Here is a 25,701-nt window from a genome sequence, read left to right as displayed (position 1 = left end):
CCTTCATCTAAAGTGAGAATAGCAGCACAACTGGAAAAGCGTAATCGATGTCACTGAATTGTGCATGTAGAAATTTTTGAAACTGTGTTATTTTTGGCTATGTTGATTTTCACCCAAAAAAAAAAAAAGGTCGAGAAGGGAGAGGGTTGACATGTCATGGTGTTGTTAACGAATGTCATAAAACAATGTGTACTGACTGTTTAATGAGAAACTATTTGTTCTGTAAACCTTCACCTGAAGTGCAATAAAAAACAAAGAATAGAAAGAAGATTCATTAAGGATACAGAGTTTCTGAGTGTAACGAACCAACTCTACCTGACATTTACAGTATCTCTCACTCAACAACAGCAGAATATACACTGCACATGGAACATTCACCAAGACAGACCATATTCTGGATCATGAGGAAAATTAAAAAAGATTCTGAATGGGATGAAAACGAAACGTGAAATATCAAAATTTGTAAAATGCAGTTAAAACTGTGCACAGAGGGCAATTTTATATCTTTAAATACATACAGTAGAAAATAAGAAGGATCTAAACTGAATTATCTTGGTTTCTACCTTAATACGCTAGTAAAAAAGAGCAAACTAAACTCAAAGAAGGAAGGACATAATGAATATAAGAGTGGCAATCAATGAAATAGAAAAACAACAAATAGAGGAAATTGATGGAACCCAAAGCTGGTGTTTTTGAAAAGACACTAAAATTGTTAACCTCTAGGTAGGTTAATCAAGAAAAAAAATATTGAAATTACCAACATCAGAAAGGACATCACAACAGATCCGAGAAACAAAAAAATTATAACAGAGCATTATGCACAAATTTACACCAATAAATTTGACTACTTAAATGAAATGGACAAATATCTTGAAACACAAAACTTAACAAAACAAATCCAAGGAGAAATAGAAAATCAAAATAATCCTGTATTTATTAAATAAACTGAATCTATTTAAACAAACAAACAAACAAAAACCTAAGCAATAGAAAAGTCCAGGCTCATGGCTTCAGATATAAAATTTCACGTTAGAAATACAGTCGTCCCTTGGTATCCGCGGGGGACTGGTTCCAGGACACCTCGTGGATACCATAATTCACCGGATGCTCAAATCCCTTATATAAAATGGCCTAGTATTTGCATATATCCTACACAAATCCTCCGGTATACTTTAAATCACCTCTAGATTACTTATAATACCTAATACAATGTAAGTACTATGTAAATAGCTATTTTACTGTATTGTTCAGGAAATAATGACAACACCCAAGGCAAACAATGCTCAAACGAGTGTTGGAGACTGAAGATCTGTGAAATGGTAGGAGGCTACAGCAGGGTATGCCTACACATCAATTCATTCAAGAGGATTCAGCATAGTGCTTGGCACATGGCAAACTTGAATTTTGCTTTCTAAACTTTTTTTTCCCCGAATATTTTCAATCTACAGTTGGTTGAATCCAAGCATGCAGAACCCTCGGATATGAAGGGTCGACTATAATATCTATCCTACGAACATTCTTTGAAAAAACAGAGAAGGTGGGAACACTTCCCAACCTCACTTTCTACGAGGTCAGTCTTACACTCTGATACTAAAACAAGACACAGGTATAACAAGGAAAGAAATTAACAGATAAACATTGCTCCTGAACACTGAGGTAAAAATCCTTTTAAATATTAGCAAATCCAATACAACAGTATATAAAATGGGTAATATACCATGATTAAATGAGGTTTCCACCACCCGTCTGTTGGTTTGACATACTTTGGTGGCTTGTTTGTTGCTATAATGCTGGAAGCTATGCCAACAGCATTTCAAATACCAGCAGGGTCACCCATGGTGGAAAGGCTTCAGCGGAGTTTCCAGACTAAGACAAATGAGGAAGAAAGGCCTGGTGATCTACTTCCAAAAATTAGTCAATGAAACCCTATGGATCACAACAGAATATTGTCTGATATAGTACTGGAAAATGAGCCCCCTAGGTTGGAAGGCACTCAAAACACACAGTGGCCACAACAATGGGCTCAAGCATACCAACGATCAATAACATGGTGCAGAAATGAGCAATGTTTCATTCTCTCGTGCATGGGGTCATCATGAGTTGGGGGCCAACTAGATGGCAGCTAACATCATCAAGGGAAATATATTCATTCATAATTGGTAGCTATACAATATTATGTTAAATTTTTTGGGAATAATTTAGTTATGTGGTTAGAAATGGTGGTTTCAACATACTTCTTTACTAAATTGACAAAAAGGAACAAAATAGTTATAATCACACAGGTACAGAAGAGGAGGAAGATCCTAGCAGAGATGAAATGTCAACAGAATTTTGAAAGCCAGAAGGCATATAGACAAGTGTTAAATGATGCACCAGATTTGATATATCTCAGAAGGTTCAGGAATAATAAGAGGTATTGGCTAATACAAATTAGTAGGGGCAAAAGCAGGATTGGTAGAAAGGCCATAATACTACCAGATCTCCACGCTCACCCATTAAAGTCAAATGACTACCCCTTCTAAAAAATTCTGGGAAGTAAGGTAACTAGGAATATACAGGACTGAGGGAACAGGAGATCCAACATAAGAGACAGATTGAGAGAACTCCTAAGCAGGCCATATTGGAGTAGGAAAACAAGGCTCCCATAGTGACAGTGGCAAGAAAAAATTGGAACTGATCAATTGCCTGATGCGTTTGAACTTACTGAGTAGTTTTAGGGTTCTGCTTGAAAGATGGGAAAAGAACTAGTGATAGGTATGTAGAAAACTAAGGGAAAGAAAAACAAAACATTATTAACTCCAGGAAAAGCAAACCAAAAAAAAGTACATGAGAAAGAATGTAATCATTATACAATATGTACATACATACATGTGTGTGCAGGATATACACTTGCATTATACACTATGTGGCTCTGCTGGGAATACTGACACAGTTATAGTCATGCAAACACTGAATGATGATTCCAGCAGAAACTGTGATATATCCACATTGGAAGGATGGGAGAAGGAAAGTGTCTTTTGTGGGTAGCATATGAGAGCTAAATCCCTAAATGTCTGAAACTGAAAAATTAAGAAATAGCATTATAAGCGTATGAAACAGAAACATAGAGGTGAAACCAAAGAATAGCTAAAATAATTAAAAGTCATGGCCTCTGGGTAGAGGGCAGTTGTTTTGTCAATATAGCCTTATAGTATTAGTTTAACAAAGTACATGTATTGAATTTGATAAACATTTAATTAAAAATATACATGATAAACCGACTAAAAGTACATGGAATATGTTAATACATATTAAAATTTATCTGAAATAAATGGCAGAGGAAAATGCAGGATATACACATACAGTGATTACAGTTATATGAAACACATGTATGTACACTGATACGGACCAGAATAAGAAACCGATAATAATATTGGATTTTGACGTCTTTTTACATAAGACATTTATCAACAAATACATTGTTAAAAATTTTAAATAAAATTGATTAACATTACAAAAAGAGACAACCACCAGACTTTAACTATCTCTTAGTGAGACGAAAGAGGAAGTATGTATTACTACCCATAACGTATTATTGCCAAAAAAGAAGTGACTCTGATCAAGCCACTAGATCCAACTAGCAGTTTGTAAGAAATACTGGAGCCAATGAAACTACATCACAGGGATGCAACCTGCAAAATCCATAATAAAGGAAATTCTATACCACAAATAACATGATTTCATAAACAGTTTAACTATAAGAAAGGAAAAAGGGAAAACGATAGATTAACAGAGACTTGAGACACAGCGAACTAATGTAACATAACATGTAGATGGATCTTGTTAGGATCCCGATTCAAACTATTTAAAAAAACAGCTACTGTGCTTGTGAGGAAATGAGGAAATTTTGAATATTACCTACATATTTGATGATATTATGGAATTATTGTTAATTTTTAAGTGTAATAATGTTTAAAATGTCCTTATCTTTAAACAATACTTCCTAAACTATTTATGGAAAGAATAATATGATGTCTAGGAATTGCTCCAAAATAATTTGAAGATAAGGATAAAACAAGACTGGCCATGTGTTAGTAACTGTTGAAACTGAAAAATGGGCATGTGGAGGTTTATCATACTATTCTCTCTACCTATATATATATATATATGTTTAAAATTTTTTACAATAAAAGTTTGTAAAGAAATTGAAATCCTGTATGGATTTAAGTAATAGTTTTAAAATATTTTTCTACTCTACATATACCACAATCATAGTATCACTTTGGTGATCATTCAAGAATATCAACACTTATGTACCTAATTATATTAATAGAGCCTAAAAACCAAAAAACCAAATCCACTGCCATCGCGTCAATTCCAACTAATAGCGACCCTATAGGACAGGTAGAATTGCCCCATAGGGTTTCCAAGGCTAGAAATCTTTACGGAAGCCGACTGCCACATCTTTCTCCCATGGAGCAGCTGATAGGTTTGAACTGCCGACCTTTCAGTTAGCAGCCAAGTGCTTAACCGCTCTGCCACCAGGACTCCTTAAAAATAGGCAACTGAGGATTTTTAAGTTGCGTAAGATACTGCTAGTAGGGAAAAGCAACTTTAACTAGAAATCTGTGGTTGATTGCAACACTCTACTCTTGAAATACCGAAATATATTCATGAACCTGTGAAAGTTATATTATCATATAAATGAAATCATAAATAAAAACAAATTGGTTACCTCTCTCAATTTCTCCCTCTCACGTTCCCTCTCAGCAATACGTTTTCGCCTCTCTTCTTCTTCCTTAAGAGCATTTTGTGTTTCTGTCCTTAGCTTATCATCTTTAAGAATCTTTCGAATTTTCTTTCTGCCTTTTCCAGGAGACTTGGAATCATCATTTTCATCATCTTCTTCTTCTTCCTCCTCTTCTTCTTCTTCTTTTTCTTCTTCTCCAGAATTACTCTACATTATGTAAATGATTACAAAGTTTTCTAAGTTTATCATCTCATATTCCATTAATTCATATATCAAGCAAGGTAGACGAAAAACATAGTGAAAAGATTCAGAATAATATTTAGCAATCAAGAATGGTATGGATAGAATCAAACATATTAGAAGGCACTTTTTATTCTATATAATTTTGCCTATACAGAAGAAACTCAAACTGCCTAACTTCATTGTGAGAATAAATTTATTCACACATAAGTCATTGCTCAAAATAAAGTGTTTTATCTCTTCAGAAAATAGGCAGAGCACTTCCCATCCATTCTATAGCTCTGAGAATGTAAAATTATGAATTAGAAGAGCTTAAAATTTCAACTAGACTTAGTTAAGGTACAGAAAAAGATGTCCCGTTAATGGTTCTGTATATTTGTACATCAATAAACCAATCTATTACAAGTGCAAATGCAAATACACTAGCAGGATGTAATTAATTAATGAATGAAAAACAGAAGACATACTAGCACATTTACTATCGTCTACTGTACCAGTTATACTTTAAGCACACAGTAAACGGCATTACTACCTTGTTTTCACTGGATGAATCTTCCTGAACCTTAATGCGTCGCCTCTTCTTTTTCTGCTTATAACTCCGCTGATTTTCTTCCAATTCTGCTTTCTTTGCAGACCTGAAAAAATTTAAAATGTAAAATAAAATATTTCATGTTAAGCTTCCTTAAGTGAATTATACACTATTTTTGAGGTACTCTACTTTTGTATCCATCCCTAAAAAAAGAAGAGGGGAAAAAAAGCAAAAAACTTCATGTTGCTTTAAAGAGAACAATCAAGGAAAACCTATCCCTTAATTCTAATCCAATGATAAACATTTTAAGTTATTCAGAGGAGACATTCAGCATAGGAGTAGGAAGATGGATAAAGGGACTTTAGGACTGCTCAAAATCTCTTCTAGTCAGAAACACAAATGGTCAATGTACATATAAAAATATACACTATAAAAATTGCAAAGAAGTAAATTATAGAAGTTGGATAACATTACCTGATAGCAGGACACAGAGATTTAAAAGACTAATAACAACAACTCTTGGTAAGAAAAGTTTTTTTGGGCTTAGAAACGGGTATACAAAGCTACAGTAATCAACACAATGTGACACTAGCATAAGGATACACACACAGATCAAAGGAACAGAATTGAGAGTTCAGGGAAAAAAAAGGAACTCTACATTTATGGTCAACTGATTTCCCACAATGGTACCAAGACAATTCAATGGGGAAAGAACAGTCTTGTCAACAAATGATGCTGAGACTATAGGATATATCCATGCAAAACAATGAAGTTGGACCTTTATATCACACCATATACAAAAACTAACTCAAAAAAGAATCGAAGACCTAAACGTAAGAGCTAAAATTAGCTATGACACCAAAAGCACAAGCAACCAAAAACAAAAAATAAATAAATAAATAAACTGGATTAACATTAAAAACATTTGTACTCGACATGAACAGGCAAATATACAGAAACTAATGTTCATTACTGGTTACCAGGGATGGGAGGGGGGCAGGGAATTCACTCTCTATACAGTAGACGCTTGTAATTTTTGGTGATGGAAAAGGTAACACCAAATCAGGGTGAAGTGTGCACAGCTTGAAGAAAGTAAATGATGTCACTAAAATGTACAAAAAATAGGACCTTTTGGTAAATGCTATGACATACATAATTTTGAAACAACAGCAACAACAACCAAAAAATATACATGTGGGTATATATGTATCTAGACATATGTGTGTACAGGTATGTGAGTATATATATATGTACAGTTACAAATATTTCTTAGATATAGTGAAACACCTTGCGGGATTGGTTTCCTGGGTTTGAGGGATTAGAATCATAGTCCGGTGGGACATCTCAGTCAACTGGCATAATGTAGTTTATAAAGTTTTTGTTCTACGTCCTAGTTTGGTTGAGTAGTGTCTCAAGTCTTAAAAGTTTGCAAGCAGCCATCTAAGATACAACTATGGGTCTCTACTCGTCTGGAGCAAAAGAAAAAGAAGGTAACCAAAGACTCAAAGAAGAAACTGTCTATAGGACTAACAGTCTACACTAACTACAGCCTCATCTGCCCTGACACCAGAAGAACTAGATGGTGCCCACCTACAACCGACCATTCTGACCAGGGCCACAACAGATGGACCCTGATAGAATGGGAGAAAAATATGGAACAGTGCCTATCACATGGATCATTCACAAAAATGTATCATATGCTAGGTCACAAAACAAGTTTCAAAAGATTTATATTATGCAAAGTATATTCTCCAACAACATGGAATGACTAGAAATCAATAAGAGAATGAAAAGCAGAAATTACACAAATATGTGGAAATTAAATTACACTCTATTAAACAACCAGTGGTTCAAACAATAAATCAGAAAATACTTAGAGATAGATAAAAAAGAAAGCACAACATAACAAAACATGGATTCAATGAAGGCAGTGCTCAGAGGGAAATTTACACTGGTAAAACAATATATTAGAAAAGAAGAAAGATCTCAAATAAATAGCCTACTTATGTAACTTAAAGAACTAGAAAAAGAAGAACAAACTAAGCCTAAAGCTACCAGGAGGAAGGAAATAACAAAGATTAGAGCAGAATTTAATGAAATAGAAAAGAGAAAAACAATAGAATCAACAAAAGAAGTTGGTTCTTTGAAAAGATCAATGAAACCAACAAATCTTTAGCTAAGACTGACAAAGAAAAAGAAAGATGAGGCAAATATCTAAAATCAGAAATCAAAGGAAGGAAACTATTACCTACTCTACTGAAATAAAAAAAGATTATAAGAGAATACTATGAACAATTGTATGCCAACAATTTAGATAACCTAGACAAAATGGACAAATTCCTAGAAACACATAAATGGACTCAAGAAGAAACAGAAAATCTCACCAAATACAGAACAGGTAAAGAGACTGAATCAGTAATCAAAAACCTCCCAAAACCTGTACACCAATGTTCATTACAACACTTTTCATAATAGCCAAAAAGTGGAAACAACCGAAATGTCCATCTACAGATGAATAGATAAACAAAATGTGTTATATACATACAATGGAATATAACTCAGGCATAAAGAGAAATGAAGTTCTGATGCATGATACAACATTGACCAAAGCTTGAAAATATTGTGCTGAGCAAAATAAGTCAGTCGCAAAAGGACAAATACTGTATGACCTCATTTATATGAAATAAGCAAATATACAGAAACCAAAAATTATTAGTGGTTACCAGAAGTGGGAGGAAGGGGGCACTTAGTTTATGTTAATGGTGGTGGAATAATTTGGAAAACGATAGGAAGATATGCTTTCACGACTTGAAGAATGTAAACAATGTCACTGAATTATACATGTAGAAATTGTTGAATTAGCATATGTTTTGTTGTGTATATTTTCACTACAATAAAAATAAATAAAAACTCCCAACAAAGAAAAGTTGGGGACCAGATGACTTCACAGGTGAATTCTATAAAATATTTAAAGAAGAATTAACAGTAATCCTTCTCAAAGTCTTAAAAAAAATAGAAGAGGGAACACTTCCTAATTCATTCTATGAGGCCAGTATTACTGATACTAAAGCCAGATAAAGACATCACAAGAAAACTACAGACCAATATCCCTTTTGAATATAGAAGTGAAAATTATCAACAAAATACTAGCAAACTGTATCCAAAAGCATATTAAAAGGATTATATTGTTATTTAATCCCAGGAATGCACAGGTGGTTCAACATTAGAAAATCAATCTTATATACCATATTAATAGAACAAAGGAAAAGAACCTCATAATCATCTCAATTGATAGATGAAAGGCATTTGACAAAACTCAATAGCCTTTCGTGGTAACAACACTCAACAAACTAGGAATAGAAAATCCTCAACATGATAAAAGGCAAAACCCACAAAGGAAAAGAACCTCTTAATCATCTCAATTGATAGATGAAAGGCATTTGACAAAACTCAATAGCCTTTCGTGGTAACAACACTCAACAAACTAGGAATAGAAAATCCTCAACATGATAAAAGGCAAAACCCACAGCTAACAACATATTCAATGGGGAAAAGCGGAAATACTTCCCCCTAAGATAAGGAGCAAGACAAGGATGCTAACTTTTACCATGGTTATTCAACATTGTACTGGAAGTTCTAGCCAGAGCAAACAGGCAACCAAATTGCTAAGAAAAAAGTTAAACTACCTCTATTTGCAGATGACAAGATCCTATATATAGAAAATCCCAAAGAATCCACAAGGAAGCCACCATAGCTAGTAAAAGAATATAGCAAAGTTACAGGGTATAAAACCAACATACACAAATTAGTTGTGTTTCTATACACCAACAAAAAACAATCTGAAAAAGAAATTAAGAAAACAATTCCATTTATAATACCCATAAAAGACTGAAACACATAGGAATAAGTCCTGTTTACTGAGAACTATAAAACCTGAAGAAAAAAATTTCAAAAAGACCTAAATAAACAAAGACATTTCGTATTTATGGATTGGAAAACTTAATACTGTTAAGATGTCAATACTATCCAAGACTATCGATAAATTCAACACAATCCCTATAAAAATTCCAAAAGCCTTTTTGCAGAAGCTTTGCGAAAGCTAAATCTCAAATCCATACGAAAGAGGCCCTAAACAGCCAAAGCTACTGCCGACCTTTTGGTTAGCATCTGAACTCTTAACCACTCCACCACCAGGGCTCCATACTAGTAGTACTACTAAAAACAAAAATTAACATTTTACCGAGCACTTACTATTTGACAGGTAGGCACTGTCATAAGCGTTTTATATGCATCATCTATTTTAATCCCCACAATAATCAATAAGGTAAGTACTATTATTATCCCCATTTTACAGATGAGAAAACTGAAGTACAAAATACACAAATAGAGAGTAGCAGACCCAGGAGATATACTGGGACAGTTTGTCTACACAGCCTGTGCTCTTATATACTACACTACAGCTTTCCCCTATGAAAACCAAAATCTGCAGTCAAGAGTGTTTTTGCACATTAAAACTCCTCCTAGAACACATAATTCAACTATATATAAAATATGTCTATATATACTCTTTTAAATTAATAATTTTAACAATTAGTTTCAAATCAAATTATTAAATATTTTACTTAACTTTATTGTTAACAGTAACCATTCTACAAATAATTTGAAGGCACAGTTATTCAGACTAATTCCTAAAATTTTTTGAAAAGCAATATAATGCTTACCTTGTTCTGGGCCGCTGTTCATCTTCAGATTCACTAACTTCTTCACTAACTCCAGATTCTTGAAAATCAGAATCTTCTGAATCATCACTGCTCACTTGAATTAAAAAAAAAAATAAGTTATCAAAACTCAATAGAAACGCAATTCACTTACTTTATCAGTAACTTCACATTAATACTTACAGTATTGTGAAGAATATCTGTGGTATGTACATTAATGGCTATTATATAATAAAGAATAGACTACAGTTAATGACTTAAAAGCTGTTTATAAATAAAATTCAAATGCTGTCCAAGTATGATTACCCAACTACAATTCTACATTAAGAAGTAGATTAAGTATTCAATTGCATACGGATTGATAAAATGAGGATTTAATTTACCAGTCAATAAAGTAGATAAGCAATTACCAAACATACATTAACCAAAACGATTTCTAAATATTCAAAACAATCAAGGTGGCCTGGTCAAGATGGAACAAGGCAATTACAGTCCTTCCCCTGCTGATTAAAAGTAAAAACTATGGACAGAATACATAAGAAACTACCTAAGGACTCTGGAAAAAAAACAACAGGCAGATTGGGGACTGAAGTCAAAATCTGAGTAATGAACCTTCTAAAAAACAGGGGAAAGGGTTAGAGACTTGCCTTGTTTTTTTGTTTTTTTCCTCCCTCCTTTGATTCCTGGCTTTGACCAGAAAGCAAGCTAAATCCAGAAAACTATGTAAACGATGCTGAAGGCAAAACTCCAGAAGAAACCTCCTCTTTCTTATCCACAAAACCAGGAAAAGGGGGCCCTGCATATCAGGAGAGTATGAGGGAAATTGCCATTTTTTTTTTCTCTCCAATTTCTGTTCCACAACTGCTACTATGCCACAGACACCTAAAACCTTGAGAAAAGATCCATCTTTCTAGCTAGAGGAAACAGAGCAGGGAAAATACAAGATAAGACTGGAACAACTTATGGTACTAGAAATTAAGGAAGTACTCAAAAAATGATGACTGCATGTTGAAAGAACAAAGGAAGGAGCTCCCAACAGCCAAAGCTGGAACAATTTGAGCAATAAAATAATAATATTGGATTATTACTCAAAGAATAAAATAAATATCCATTTAAGTCCATATTAATATAAATAATGGAATAAACAGTGGAGAACACACAGTTCTTCCTTACAATTACTACATGCAAAAGTAATGAAAAAAACAGAAAATCACCATGAGGCAAACAACACAGTAATAACTGATTCAGGCACACTGGACGCTAAAATTGGTTTGCAAAATATGATGAGAAACAGCAATATTTGCACAGTCTCAAAGTATCTGATTATAAGATATTCATTAAATACAAATTTAGAAAATAGTACCTTTTTCTTTACAGTGGAAAAGCCAAGCAGACACAATGTAACCAAGAAATCAAGGTTAACAATACCAGTAATAAGACATACTGACATCATGTACCATTGATATGATGTACCAAGGACACAACATCACTCCTGTGATATCCTGATCAAAATACAAAATAGTCACAATCTAATCATGAGAAAACATTAGGCAAATGCACATGAAGGGACAGTCGAAAAAGTAATCAATACTCTTCAAAAGTGTTAAGATTCATGAAAAGCTAAAGGAATTTGTTACCACCTAAGCAGCCCTATTAAGAAATGCTAAAGGGAGTCCTCCAGAAGGCAAAGAAAGAACACTTGATACTAACTTGAAGTTGTACATACGGGGGAAAAAAATCTTCATTAAAGGAAATGCCCTGACAAGTATAAAAACCAGAGTAAAGGTATCGTTTGTAGGCAAATACAACTGGTATGTCTTAAGTGCTTCATAGATGAAAAAAGCACTAAATAAATGAATAAACTAAGTAAACAAATATAACAATAAATTTAAATTTGAATTAAGCAGTAACTGAGGTGTATAGATTTAATCAGTAACAACAGCAACATAAACGGGGATAGGGCAAGAGTGGTATAAATACACGTTTTCTCTATGTTGCTGAAATTAAGTTAGTATCAATATAAGCCAAATTGTTATACATGTAAGATGTTAAATGTAATCTTCATGGTAATCAAAAAGAAACTAACTTTAAAAATTATACATAAAAGGAAAGAAGAAGGGAAACAAAATAGTTCAGCACACACAAAAAAACTATACACAAAAGAAGTCAGCACTGAGGAAAAATGAAAGAAAGTAGGTATAAGTTATGCAAAAATAAAAAGAAAATAACAAAATGGAAAACTAAATCCTCCTTTGGAAACAACCTAAATGTCTATCAACAGACGAATGGATAAACAAATTATGATACACGCACACAATGGAATACTATGCAACGATAAAGAACAATGATGAATCCGCAAAACATCTCACAACATGGATGAATCTAGAGGGCATTATGCTGAGTGAAATAAGTCAGTCACAAAAGGACAAATATTGTATGAGACCACTATTATAAGAACTCAAGGAAAGGTTTACACACAGAAAAAAAGCATTCTTTGATGGTTACAAGGGTGGGGAGAGAGGAGGAGGAGAAATCACTAACTAGATAGTAGACAAGTGTCAACTTCGGTGAAGGAAGGACAACACACAATACAGGGGAAGTCAGCACAACTGCACCAAGGCAAAAGCAAAGAAGTGCCCTAGACACATGCAAACACTTTGAGGGACCAAGTAGCTGGGGCTGGGGCCAGGGGACCATAGAGTTGGGGGACATACAGCTCAACTGGCATAACAAAGTTTATTAAGAAAATGTTCTACATCCCACTTTGGAGAGTGGCATCTGGGGTTTTAAGAGATTGCGAGCGGCCATCTAAGATAAATCTATTGGTCCCATCCCACCTGGAGCAAAGGAGAATGAAGAAAACCAAAGACACGTGGAAAATACTAGCCCAAAGGACTAAAGGACCAAATGAACCAGAAACTCCACCAACCTGAGACCGGAAGAACTAGATGGTGTCCAGCTACCACCAATGATCGCCCTGACAGGGAACACAACAGAGAGTCCCGGGCAGAGCAGGATAAAAATGTAAAACTGAATTCAAATTCACATAAGAAAACCAGACCTACTGGTCTAACACAGACTGTAGGAACTCCCAAAACTATGGCCCCCAGACACTCTGCTAACCCAGAACAGAAACCATTCTCGAAGCCCACTTTTCAGACAAAGATTTGACAGGCCTATAAAACAAAAAATAATACATGTGAGGAAAGTGTTTCTTAATTCAATCAAATATACAAAACCAAATGGGCAGCTCCTCTCCAAAAGCAGGATGAGAAGGCAGGAAGCGGCAGGAACTGGACAAACAGACAGAGGGAACCTGGGGTGGAAAGGGGGAGCGTGCTGTCACATTGTGGGGATTGCAACCAATGTCACAAAAAATATGTATATAAATTTTTGAATAAGAAATTAACTTCAGCTGTAAACTTTCACCAGAGCACAATAAAAAATTAAAAAACCTATGAGATGCAGTTAAGCAGTACTCAGAAGGAAATATATAGCAAGAAAACCTACATTAAAAAAGAAAAAAGATCTCAAACCAGTAACCTAACTCTACACCTTGAAAATCTAAAAAAGAGCAAACTAAATCTAAGGCTACCAGAACAAAGGAAATAATAAAGATCAGAGCAAAAATAAATGAAATACAAAATAGAAAAACACTAAAATCAACAAAACCAAAAGTTGTTTTTTTTTGAAAAGATCGATAAAATCCACAAACCTTTGGCTAGACTGACAAAGAAAAAGAGAGAGAAGGTGCAAACATCTAAAATTAGAAACAAGAGTGAGGACATTACAAATGACCCTACAGAAATAAAAAGGATAGTAAGGGAATACTATTAGCAGTTATATGCCAACAAATTAGATAACTTACAGGAAATGGACAGATTTCTTGAAGCACATAAACTCCCTACATTGACTCAAGAAGAAATATGGATCTCAGCAGACCACAAGAGACTGAATCATTAATTTAAATCCTTCCAACAAAGAAAAGTCCTGGACCAGATGGCTTCACTGGGGAATTCTACCAAACATTCACAGAAGTGACTCCAATCCTACCTAAACTTTTCCAAAAAATAGAAGACGAGGGAACACTTCCTAACTCATTCTATGACACGAGCATTACCCTGATACCACAGCCTGAAAAGGACACAAGAAAACTACAGACCAATATCTTGAATGAATATAGAAGCAAAAATACTCAACAGAATACTATCAAACCAAGTCAAAAATCATATTAAAAGGATTATATACCATGATCAAGTGGGATTTATCCCAGGAAAGCAAGGGTGGTTCAACACAAGAAAATCAATCATTGCAATACACCATATTAATAGAATAGAGGAATATAACCACATGATCATCTCAATCAATGCAGGAAAAGCTATTCACAAAATTCAACACCCTTTCATGATAAAAACACTCAACAAGATTGGAACGAAGGGAAATTTCTGAAGATATCAAAAGGCATTTATGAAAAACTCACAGCTAACATCATACTCAACAGAGAAAGACTGAAAGCTTTCTCGTTAACATAAGGATGCTCACTCTTGCCACTACTATTCAACATCATTCGGGAAATCCAAGCCAAAACAATGAGGCTAAGGGTGGGGGGAAAGGTATACAAATCAAGAGGAAGGAAGTAAAACTATCCCTTTTTGCAGACCACATGATCCTACACATAGAATACCCCAAAGATTCTACAAGAAAGCTATTAGATCTAATAAACGAATTCAGTAAAGTGCCAGAGCAAAAGGTCAACACAAATATCAATCAGGTTTCCATATATCGGCAATGAGCAAGAGCAAAAGGAAATTAAGGAAACATTATCATTTACAACAGAATCTAAAAGAATAAAGTACCTAAGATTTAACCAGGTAAGTGAAAGACTTTTAGACAGAAAAGTGTAAAACATTACTAAAAGAAATTAAAGAAGACCTAAATAAATGGAAGGATATTCCGTGTTCACGGTTTAGAAGCCTTAATATAGTTAAGATGACAATACTAACCAAAGCAATCTATGAATTTAATGCAAGCCCCATCAAAATTCCAACAGCCTTCTTTGCAGAAATAGAAAAGACAATCTTCAAATTTATATGGACGGGCAAGAGACATCAAATAGCTAAAGCAATCTTGAAAAAGAATAAAGTAGGATGACTTGCACTTCCTGATTTAAAAACATTTTAAAGCTACAGTAATTAAAACAGCTTGTAACAATAGACATATATAATAATAGACATACAGAACAATGCAAAATAATTGAGTACAGAAATAAATCCAAACAACTATGGTCAACTGATTTTTGACAAGGGTGCCAGGTCAAGTCAATGAGGAAGAAAGAGACTCTTCATTAAATGGTGCTGAAAAATTGGATTTTGACATGCAAAAGAATGAATTAGCATCTGTGCCTCTCACCACACACAAGAACCAATTCAAAATGGATCAAGGACCTAAATGTGAAAACTAAATTTATAAAACTCTTGGAGGAAAATATAGGAGCAAGGCTGTGGGACCTAGTAATCATACATTATCAGGTATTTTAAAAAAGGCAGACAAAGACAAACTAGATATATGGAACCTCATAAAAATTAAATCCTTTTGTTCATCAAAGGACTTTATCAACAAAGTAAAGAGACAACCTACAGACTGGGAGAAAATTTTCAGGAACCACATATCCAATAAGGGTTGAATATTCAAAATATATATAAAACTCCAATTTAACAGCAAAAAGACAAGCAATTCAATCAAAAAAAAGGACAGAGGACTTAAACAGACATTTTACCAAAGAGGATATTCAAGTGGCCAACAAGCACATGAAAAGATGCTCAACACCATTAGTCACTGTTGTGTGCCATAGAGTCGATTCCGACTCAAAGCAACCCCACTGACAGAGTAGAAATGCCCCATTAGGGTTTCCTAGGCTTTCATCTTTACAGGAGCAGATTGCCAGGTCTTTCCTCCCATGAAATGGCTGGTAGATTCGAACCACCCACCTTTCGGTTAGGAGCAGAATGCTTTAACCAGTGTACCACCAGTGCTCCTTCATTAGCCATTAGAGAGACACAAATCAAAACTACAATGAGATACCATCTCACCTCCATTAGAATGGCAATGATCAAAAAACTGGAAATCTTATCCATTGCTACTGGGAATATAAAATGGTACAGCTGCTATGGAAAACAGTTTTGACAGTTCTTCAAAAAGCTGAACACAAAACTACCATATGACTCAGCAATCCGAATCCTAAGTATATACCCAGAAGACACGAAAGCAGGAATGCAAACAGATTTGTGTACGCCAATGTTCACTGTAGCACTTTTCAAAATAGCCAAAAGGTGGAAACAACCAAAATGCCCATCTACAGATGAATGGATAAACAAAATGTGGTTTACACATACAATGGAACGTTACTTAGCCATAAAGAAAAATGAAGTCCTGATGAATATACCACAACATCGATGAACCTTGAAAACATTATGCTGAGCGAAATAAGTCAGTCGCAAAATGACAAATACTGTATGATCTCATTTATATGAAATAAGCCAAGTATATAGAAACCAAAGACTATTAATGGTTGCTGGGGACAGGTGGGAAGGGGAAGGAGGAGTTTTTGCTGGGGGTACAATGAGTTTATGTTAATGATGGCAGAATATTTTGGAAAAGGATAGTGATAATGGTCGTACAACATGAAGAATGTAATCAATGTCACTGAATTATTAAACGTAAAGATTGTTTTACTGGCAAATGTTTTGGTGTGTATATTTTCACCACAATAAAGAAAAGTGTGAAGGTCATAAAAGACAAGACTGAGGAACTGTTACAGATTGTAGTAGATTAAGGAGACATTACAACTAAAGGCAATATAACATTCTGGTTTGGATCCTGGGGTAGAAAAAGGATATTAGTGGGAAAACCAACGAAATTTTAATAAGATCTATAATTTAGTTCAGGAGTCAAAAAACTTTTTTTGTAAAGGGCATGATAGGAAATACTTTTGAGTGACTTCATTATGGAGCTAAAAGGGTGTCCATGGGCCATACTCTCAGTGTTTCTCCAGTCTCTGTCAGACCATCCAAACTCCCTGAAGGACTGAATTATGGGGCTGACGGCTGGGGACCATGGTCTCAGGGGGACATCTAGCTCAACTGGTATAACATAGTCTATAAAGAAAATGTTCTACATCCTACTTTGGTGAGTAGCGTCTGGGGTCTTAAAAGCTTGTGAGCAGCCATCTAAGATACTCTACTGGTCCCACCCCATATGGAGCAAGGGAGAATGAAGAAAACCAAACACACAAGGGAAAGATCAGTCCCAAGGACTAATGAACCACAACTGCCACAGCTTCCACCAGACTGAGTCCAGCACAACTAGATGGTGCCTGGCTACCACCACTGACTATTCTGACAGGGATCACAATAGAGTGTCCTGGGCAGAGCTGGAGAAAAATATAGAACATAAATTCTAACTCAAAAAAAAAAAAAAAGACCAGACTTACTGGTCTGACAGAGACTGGAGAAACCCTGAGAGTATGGCCCCTGGCTACTCTTATAGCTCAGTAATGAAGTAATTCCCGAGGTTCACCTTCAGCCAAAGATTAGACAGGCCCATAAAACAAAATGAGACTAAATGCACACATCAGCCCATGGGCAAGGACCAGAAGGCAGGAAGGGACAGGAAAGCTGTTAATGGGGAACACAAGGTCAAGAAGGGGGCAATGTTAACATGTTGTGGGTTGGCAACCAATGTCACAAAAAAATGTGTATTAATTGTTAAATGAGAAGCTAGTTTGCTCTGTAAGCCTTCATCTAAAGTACAAAAAAAAAAAAAAAGGACACCTAAGGGTGAATGGCCTGGGTGGGTCACTCCAATTCCATGAACCCAGAAATGTGGATTCCAGGAGAATCGAAACTATTTTGTCAGGACAGAGGTAACTTCTACATTGCAGCAGAGTCTGCACTGTCCCCCCAATATTGTTCTGCCCTTATTCTCTAATAATGGAACTTTTAGCTGGGCATACAGCCATTTAACTGGAAACTATATTGTTGAGGCTTTTTTACAAGCAGGATAGTTCTGTGACTAGGTTTCAGAAAACGGAAGAAGGATGGAAGTGATGTGCACAGCTTCCAAAACATGACCTGATATAGGTTGAACTGTGCTCCCCAAAAATGTGTGTCAACTTGGTTAAGCCATGATTCCCAGTACTGTGTGACTGTTCACCATTTGTCATCTGATGAGACTTTCCTATGTGTTGTAAATTCTACCTCTACAATGTTAATGAGGCAGGATTTGAGGTAGTTATGTTAATGAAGCAGGACTCAATCTACAAGATTAGACTGTATCTTGAGTCGATCTCTTTGAGATATAAAAGAGACAAGTGAGCAGAGAAGAGAGGGGAACCTCAGGCCACCAAGAAAGCAGGGCCAGGAACAGACTGCGTCCTTTGGACCTAGGGTTATAGCACTGAGAAGCTCCTAGACAAGGGGAAGATTGATGACAAGGACCTTCCCTCAAGACAGACAGAGAGAAAGCCTTCCCCTGGAGCTGGCACCCTTAATTCGGATTTTTAGCCTCCTAGACTGTGAGAGAATAAATTTATCTTTATTAAAGCCAAAAGAAAAGAAACTACTTTTGACTTTGTGGGCGAAGCGATTTCTGTCACAACAACTCTATGCAACTGTGCTGTTATAAGCACGTGAAAGCAGTAAACGAACGGGTATAGCTGTATTCCAATAAAACTTTATTTATAAAAACAGGCTGTTGTCATTATTAACTGCCATCAAGTTGATTCTGGCTCATAGCAACCCTATAGGGCAAAGAAGAATTGTTCCCTGGGGTTTCCTAGGCTGAAATCTTTACGGGGGCAGATCACCAGGTTTTTTCTCCTGCGGAGTGACTGGTGAGCTTGAACCTTCAAGTTTTCAGTTAGCAGCCAAGGGCTTAACAATTGCACCACCAGGGCTCCTTAATAAAAACAGGCAGAGGGTCAGATATGGTCCATAGGTGAAGTTTGCCAACCTCTCGTTTAGTTAATAGGATTATATCAATGTTAATTTCATGGTTTTGGTAACTATACCATAATAAACGTAAGATGTTAACATTGGGGAAGCTAGATGAAAGGTATACGGGAACCCTTCATACTATTTTTGCAACATTTCTGTATATCTAAAATCATTTCAAAATAAAAAGTTAAAAGAAGATATATTATGACTTGAGATGAGAATGAAAGTTCTGTTCTAGCTAAAAACATGGGACAACATAAATACTATAGTGTACCGCTGAGCAGCTGGGACGTTGGGAGGACACCAAAAGCACACTCAGGCACACATACGCATGCACACACACACACGCACAAATCCTATGATTAAGTATTATTTTAAGCTTAATATTAATTTTTCATCCATTAAATTATTTTGTAAATTTTCAAACCTACTGATAATTTGAAAGAATTATACAATAAGCACCTGTATCCACTCTAAGTTCACTTAATGTCAATAGTTTACCACATTTCCTTTATCTCTCTATACACAACACACACACGCTGTTTTGCACTGAGCCATTAGAAATTTAGTAGACATCATAACACTATACCCCATGCATGAGGAAATTACCCTACATAACCAAATGCCACTAGAACAACTAACATAAAGGCAATATTTACATTTTAGAAATTGTTACAAAAGAACTTTTATAACTTCTCTCCACCATAGAAGAAAATTAAAATTCACATGTTGCACTTTTTCCTATGCCTCTTAAATATATCTTAATTTAATAAAATAATTAGATTTAATAAGCAAGCCGTTCTTTTTTTATTTCATCCCATATTCAAACTTGTTTCCAGACAATATAGGGACACCAGAAAATCTACAAACCTTAAAAAATCATGCAAATTAAATTCTACTATCAATTAATATGATCAGAATCTATATTAGAAACATAAATATGATGAGATTATAGGAGTTTACTCTTACTTACAGAAACACAAAATACTTGAGTAATAAATTACCCAAAGAAGTAGAAAGTAGAAACATAAGTCACAAAAACTTCAGTGTTAATAAAGCATTTACAATGTAATTGTGCACACTAAATAATTCTATACCCTGAGCTGAGCCTCAGAGGCAAAATCAATATTGCTCCTTTTCCCAGGAATCCAAGCTGACATATAACTTGTTAAATTGCTCAGTTCCTTTATAGAAACTTTAATAAGAGTTTATAGTCATATTGCATAGAATTTATTAGATAAACATTTACAAAATGACATACAATTATTATTTATTTATTGACATAAAAATATATCCATGACATATTAAGTGGGGGGGGGGAAGAGTTCCTCCTCCTCTTCTTTAATGGACAATTGTTGCTCAAAAGTCCTATAGAGAAAGGGCTTAAATAGGTATTTCTCCAAAGAAGACATATACATAGCCAAAAAGCACATAAAAAGATGCTCAACATCATCAGTTATGAGAAATGCAAATCAAAACCACAGTGGGATACCACCTCACACCTACTATGATGGCTATAATTAAAAAAAGAAAACAAAACAAGTGTTGGCGAGAATGTGGAAAAATTAGAACCTTCGTGCACTGCTGGTGGGAATATAAAACGGTGGCGCTTCTATGGAAAACAGTTTGGAGGTTCCTCAGAAAAGTTAACGCGAAACTATAAAACACTGCTAAAAGAGATTAAAGAAGACTTAAATAAATGGAAAGATGTTCCATGTTCATGGATCGAAGAACTTAATATTAAGATGTCAATACTACCTAAAGAAATCTATAGATCCAACATAATAACTATCAAAATTCCAACAGCCTTCTTTACAGAAATAGAAAAAACAATCCTCAACTTTATATGGAATAGCAAGAGGCCCTGAATAGCTAAAGCAAAGTCCAAAGAGAAGAACAAAGTAAGAGGACTCACACTTCCTGATTTTAAAACATACTAAACAGCTACAAAGGAGTCCTGGTGGCACAGTGATTAAGCACTTCCTAGCTAACCAAAAGGTCAGGGTTTCGAACCCACCAGTATCCCCCTAGGCTAGAGATGTGGCAGCCTACTTCCAAAAAGATTACAGCCTAGGAAACCTTACGCGGCAGTTCTACTCTATCCTCTAGGGTCGCTATGAGTTGGAATTGACTCGACGGCAACGGGATTGGGTTTGGTATACAGCTACAGTAATCAAAACAGCCTGGCACTGATATAAAAAAAGACACATAGACCAATGGAATAGAATTGAGAGTCCAGAAGTAAACCCACACATCTATGGTCAACTGATTTTTGACAAGGGTGCTAAGTCCATTCAATGATGAAAGAAGAGTCTATTCAATAAATGGTGCTAGGAAAATTGGATTTCCACAAGCAGAAAAATGAAACAGGATCCATGCCTCACACCATACACAAAAACAAATTCAAAATGGATTAAGGACCTAAATGGGCAAACTAAAACCAAAAAAACTCTTAAAAGAAAAAGCAGGGGCAACAATGTCAAGTCTAGCTTTTAACAATGGATTATCTAATATAATAACAAAAACACAAACAGCAAAAGACAAAATAAATAAGTGGGACCTCATGAAAATTAAAAACTTTTGTTCATCAAAAGACTTTACCAAAAAAGTTAAAAGACAAGCAATCAACTGGGAGTGTATCTTCAAAAACCATATGTCTTCATCATCTAGTGCTGCTATAACAGAAATACCACAAGTGGATGGCTTTTAACAAAGAGAAATTTATTCTCTCACAGTCTAGTAGGCTACAAGTCCAAATTCATGGCATCAGCTCCAGGGGAAGGCTCTCTCTCTCTCTGCTGGCTCTGGAGAAAGGTCCTTGTGATGCATCAGTCTTCCCTTGGTCCGGGAGCATCTCAGCGCAGGAACCCCAGGTCCAAAGGATGCGCTCCGCTCCCGGCACTGCTTTCCTGGTGGCATGAGGTTCCCATGTCTCTCTGCTCGCTTCTCTCTTTTATATCTCAAAAGAGATTGGCTTGAGACACTATCTAATCTTGTAGACCTCATCAGTATAACTGCCGCTAATCCATCTTATTACATCATAGTGATAGAGTTTACAACACAGAAGGAAATCATATCAGACTACAAAATGGTACACAATCATACAATACGGGGAATCATGACCCAGCCAAGTTGACAGATATTTTTGGGGGACACAATTCAATCCATGACACCATATATCCGACAAGAATCTAATAACCAAAATATATAGAAAACTTTGACAACTTCACAGAAGAACAAATATTGTATAAGACCACTATTATGAGAACTTGAAAAAAGGTTTAAACACAGAAGAAAACATTCTTTGATGATTACAAGGGTGGGGAGGGAGGGTGAGGGTTATTTACTAACTAGATAGTAGACAAGTATTATCTTAGGTGAAGGGAAGGATAGCACACAGTACAGGAGAAGTCAGCACAACTGGACTAAACCAAAGCTAAGAAGTTTCCTGAATACAATCAAACACTTTGAGGAACAGAGTAGCAGGGGTAGGGATCTGGGGACCATGCTTTCAGGGGACATCTAGGTCAATTGGCATAACAAAGCTTATTAAGAAAATGTTCTGCATCCTACTTTGGTGAGTTGGCAGCTGGGGTCTTAAAAGCTTGCAAGCAGCCATCTAAAATGCATCAATTGGTCCCAACCACCTGGAGTAAAGGAGAATGAAGAACACCAAAGACACAAGGTAAGTATTAGCCCAAGAGACAGACAGGGCCACATAAACCAGAGACTTCATCAGCCTCAGACCAGGAGAACTAGATGGTGCCCGGCTACCACCAATGACCGCCCTGACAGGGAACACAACAGAGAGTCCCTGATGGAGCAGGAGAAATGTGGGGTACAGAACTCAAATCCTAGTAAGATGACCAGACTTAATGGTCTGAGACTTGAGGAACCCCGGAAAGCATGGCCCCCAGATTCTCTATCAGCCCAGAACTGAAACAATTTCTGAGGCCAACTCTTTTCAGACAGGGATTGGACTGGACTGTGGGACATAAAGTGATGCACGTGAGGAGTGTGCCTCTTAGCTCAAGTAGATACAAGAGACTAAACGGGCAGCTTCTGTCCAGAGGTGAGATGGGAAGGCAGAGAGGGTTAGGAGCTGGTTGAATGGACATGGGGAATCAGGGGTGGAAAGGAGGAGTGTGCTGTCACAGTAAGGGGAGAGCAATTAGGGTCACATAACAATGTATGTATAAATTTTTATATAGGAGACTAACTTGAAATATAAACTTCATTTAAACTACAACAATAAAAAAATTAAAAAAAAAAAACAAGCAGGGAGACAACTCAAAAAAAAAAAAACTTCGACAACTTAACAACAAAAAGAGAAATACGGGCAGTCCCCAGGTTATAAATGAGATCCGTTCCTAAGTGTGTCTTTAAGTCAAATTTGTAGGTAAGTCAGAACAGGTACATACAGTTCTTATTTAGCCTTACTTTAGTGCAAGAAAAGGTTTGAAGCCTTTTCAATTATTTAAAAGCTGCACATGCAGCTAGTGAAGGTGACCGTGATAAAGGATTTGTTGCAGGTAGGGGTTGGCTCAATGGTTTCAAGGTGAGGCAAATTTACATAACATTAAAGGCCAAGTACCAGCTGTCTGTAAGTCTGAAGTTGTTAACCCAGGGACTTACTGTAACCTCATCATAAAATGGGCAAAGGACTTGAATAGACATTTCACCAAAGAGGAAATTCAAATGGCCACCAAACACATGAAAAGATGCTCAGAATCATTAGCCATCAGACACTGGAATATCAAAACCACAATGAGATACCATTTCATTCCCACCAGGATGGCTAAGGCAAAAAAAAAAAAAAAAACTGAAAATAACAAATGTTGGCGAAGATATGGAGAAATTGGAACCCTTACCCACTGCTGGTGGGAATGCAAAATGGTACAGCCATTGTGGAAAATAGTGTGGCTGTTCCTCAGAAAAATAAAAATAGAACTACCATATGACCCAGCAATTCCACTCCTACGTATACACCCAAAAGACTTGAAAGCAGAGACTCAAGAGACTTGTACACCAATGTTTGTTGCTGCAGTATTCACAATAGCCAAAAGGTGGAAACAACCTAAATGTCCATCAACAGGTGAATGGATAAACAAAATCTAGTACACACATACAATGGAATACTATTCAGCCAGTAGGAGAAATGAAGTCTTGATACATGCTACAACATACGTGGAGCTGGAAGACATGCAGAGGGGGAAATAAGTCAATCACAAAAGGACAAATATTGTATGACCTCACTTATATAAAAAGACAAGAGAAGGCAAATGTACAGAGAACAAAGTTTATTAGTGGTTACCAGGGGAGGGAGAGAGGGGGAAAAGAGGGGATTAACGATGATGGAAATACTGCATTGATTAAGAAGAGTAGGGTTGCACGGCAGATTATTGTAACTGGTGTCAATAATTTGTACACCTGTAAAAAGCTGAACCAGCAAAAGTTGTGCGATAGATATATTTACAACAACAACATAAAAGAGTAGCTGCTGAGGCTGCTTACGTACAACAAAAAAAATGCACGGGATTTCGTTTCTTGGTTTGGAGGTTTAGGGTCATGGTTACATGGGACATCCCAGTTAGCCTAATAATATGTTTACTTCCTAGTTCACTGCATAGTGTCCAGGGTCTTAAAAGCTTACGTGGCCATCCAAGGCACAACAATTGATATCTATTCACCTGGATCAACAGAGGAAGGAGCGTCAGGAATAGGAGGAGGAAATAGAATGTGTAGCTAATTGCCTCCATGAACAACTGCCACCTTTGCTGTGAGACCAGAACAACTGGATGGTACTTGGCTACCATTACTAAACATTTTGTTCAAAAATTCTATAAAAGAATTCCAATCAAAAGAGGGAAAATGCAGAACAGAATTTCAAATTCTTAGTGAATTCAGACTTCCCCGGAGTCATGAAGGCTGGATGAACCCCTGAAACTATTGCCCTAAGATAATCTTTGAACCTTAAACCAAAAATATCCCCACTGAAGTATTACTAAAACCAAACAATAGTTTAGCTTAACTAGTAAAGAATGTCTGCCTTGAGCATTAAGCTCTTTTAAGAACTATCTATATGGAATCAAACTGACTACAACTTGAAAGATTACATAGGACCATTAGAGGGCAGTGAATTTATATTGATGGGGGAGGAATAACTCAGAAAAGGAGGGTGAGAATGGTTGCACAACTTGAAGAATGTAATCAATATCACTAAGTGGTACATGTAGAAAAACGGCTGAATTGGTGTTATGCTTTCCTTTGTATATTCTCAACAGCAACAAAATAAATAAATTTAAAAAAAGCCAAACACGGAATTACTACATGACCCAGCAAGTCTACTCCTAGGTATATACCCAAAATATTTGACAGCAAGGACTCAAAGAGATACGTGTACTCCAATGTTCACTGTAGCATTATTCATAATAGTCAAAAGATAGAAACAATCCAAGTGTCCATCACCAGATGAATGGCTAAACAAAAAGT

General features: G+C 35.9%; 1 protein-coding gene across 8 annotated transcripts in view; it reads right to left on the bottom strand.

The window, feature by feature from the left end:
• Positions 1–25,701, bottom strand: part of ATRX (ATRX chromatin remodeler) — a 427,573-nt gene that overhangs the window by 269,055 nt on the left and 132,817 nt on the right. For all 8 annotated transcript variants that reach the window (XM_004378897.3, XM_023733624.1, XM_023733626.1 and 5 more), the window contains 3 exons: positions 10,220–10,313; positions 5,502–5,604; positions 4,715–4,936 (listed from right to left, as the gene is read on the bottom strand). In XM_004378897.3, the coding sequence (XP_004378954.1) occupies positions 4,715–4,936; positions 5,502–5,604; positions 10,220–10,313 (419 nt within the window). The remainder of the gene's footprint in view (positions 1–4,714; positions 4,937–5,501; positions 5,605–10,219; positions 10,314–25,701) is intronic.

The sequence above is a fragment of the Trichechus manatus genome, unplaced genomic scaffold (assembly GCF_000243295.1).
Source record: "Trichechus manatus latirostris isolate Lorelei unplaced genomic scaffold, TriManLat1.0 scaffold00060, whole genome shotgun sequence".
Lineage (NCBI taxonomy): Eukaryota > Metazoa > Chordata > Mammalia > Sirenia > Trichechidae > Trichechus > Trichechus manatus.
This window is presented reverse-complemented; position numbering and strand designations above follow the sequence as displayed.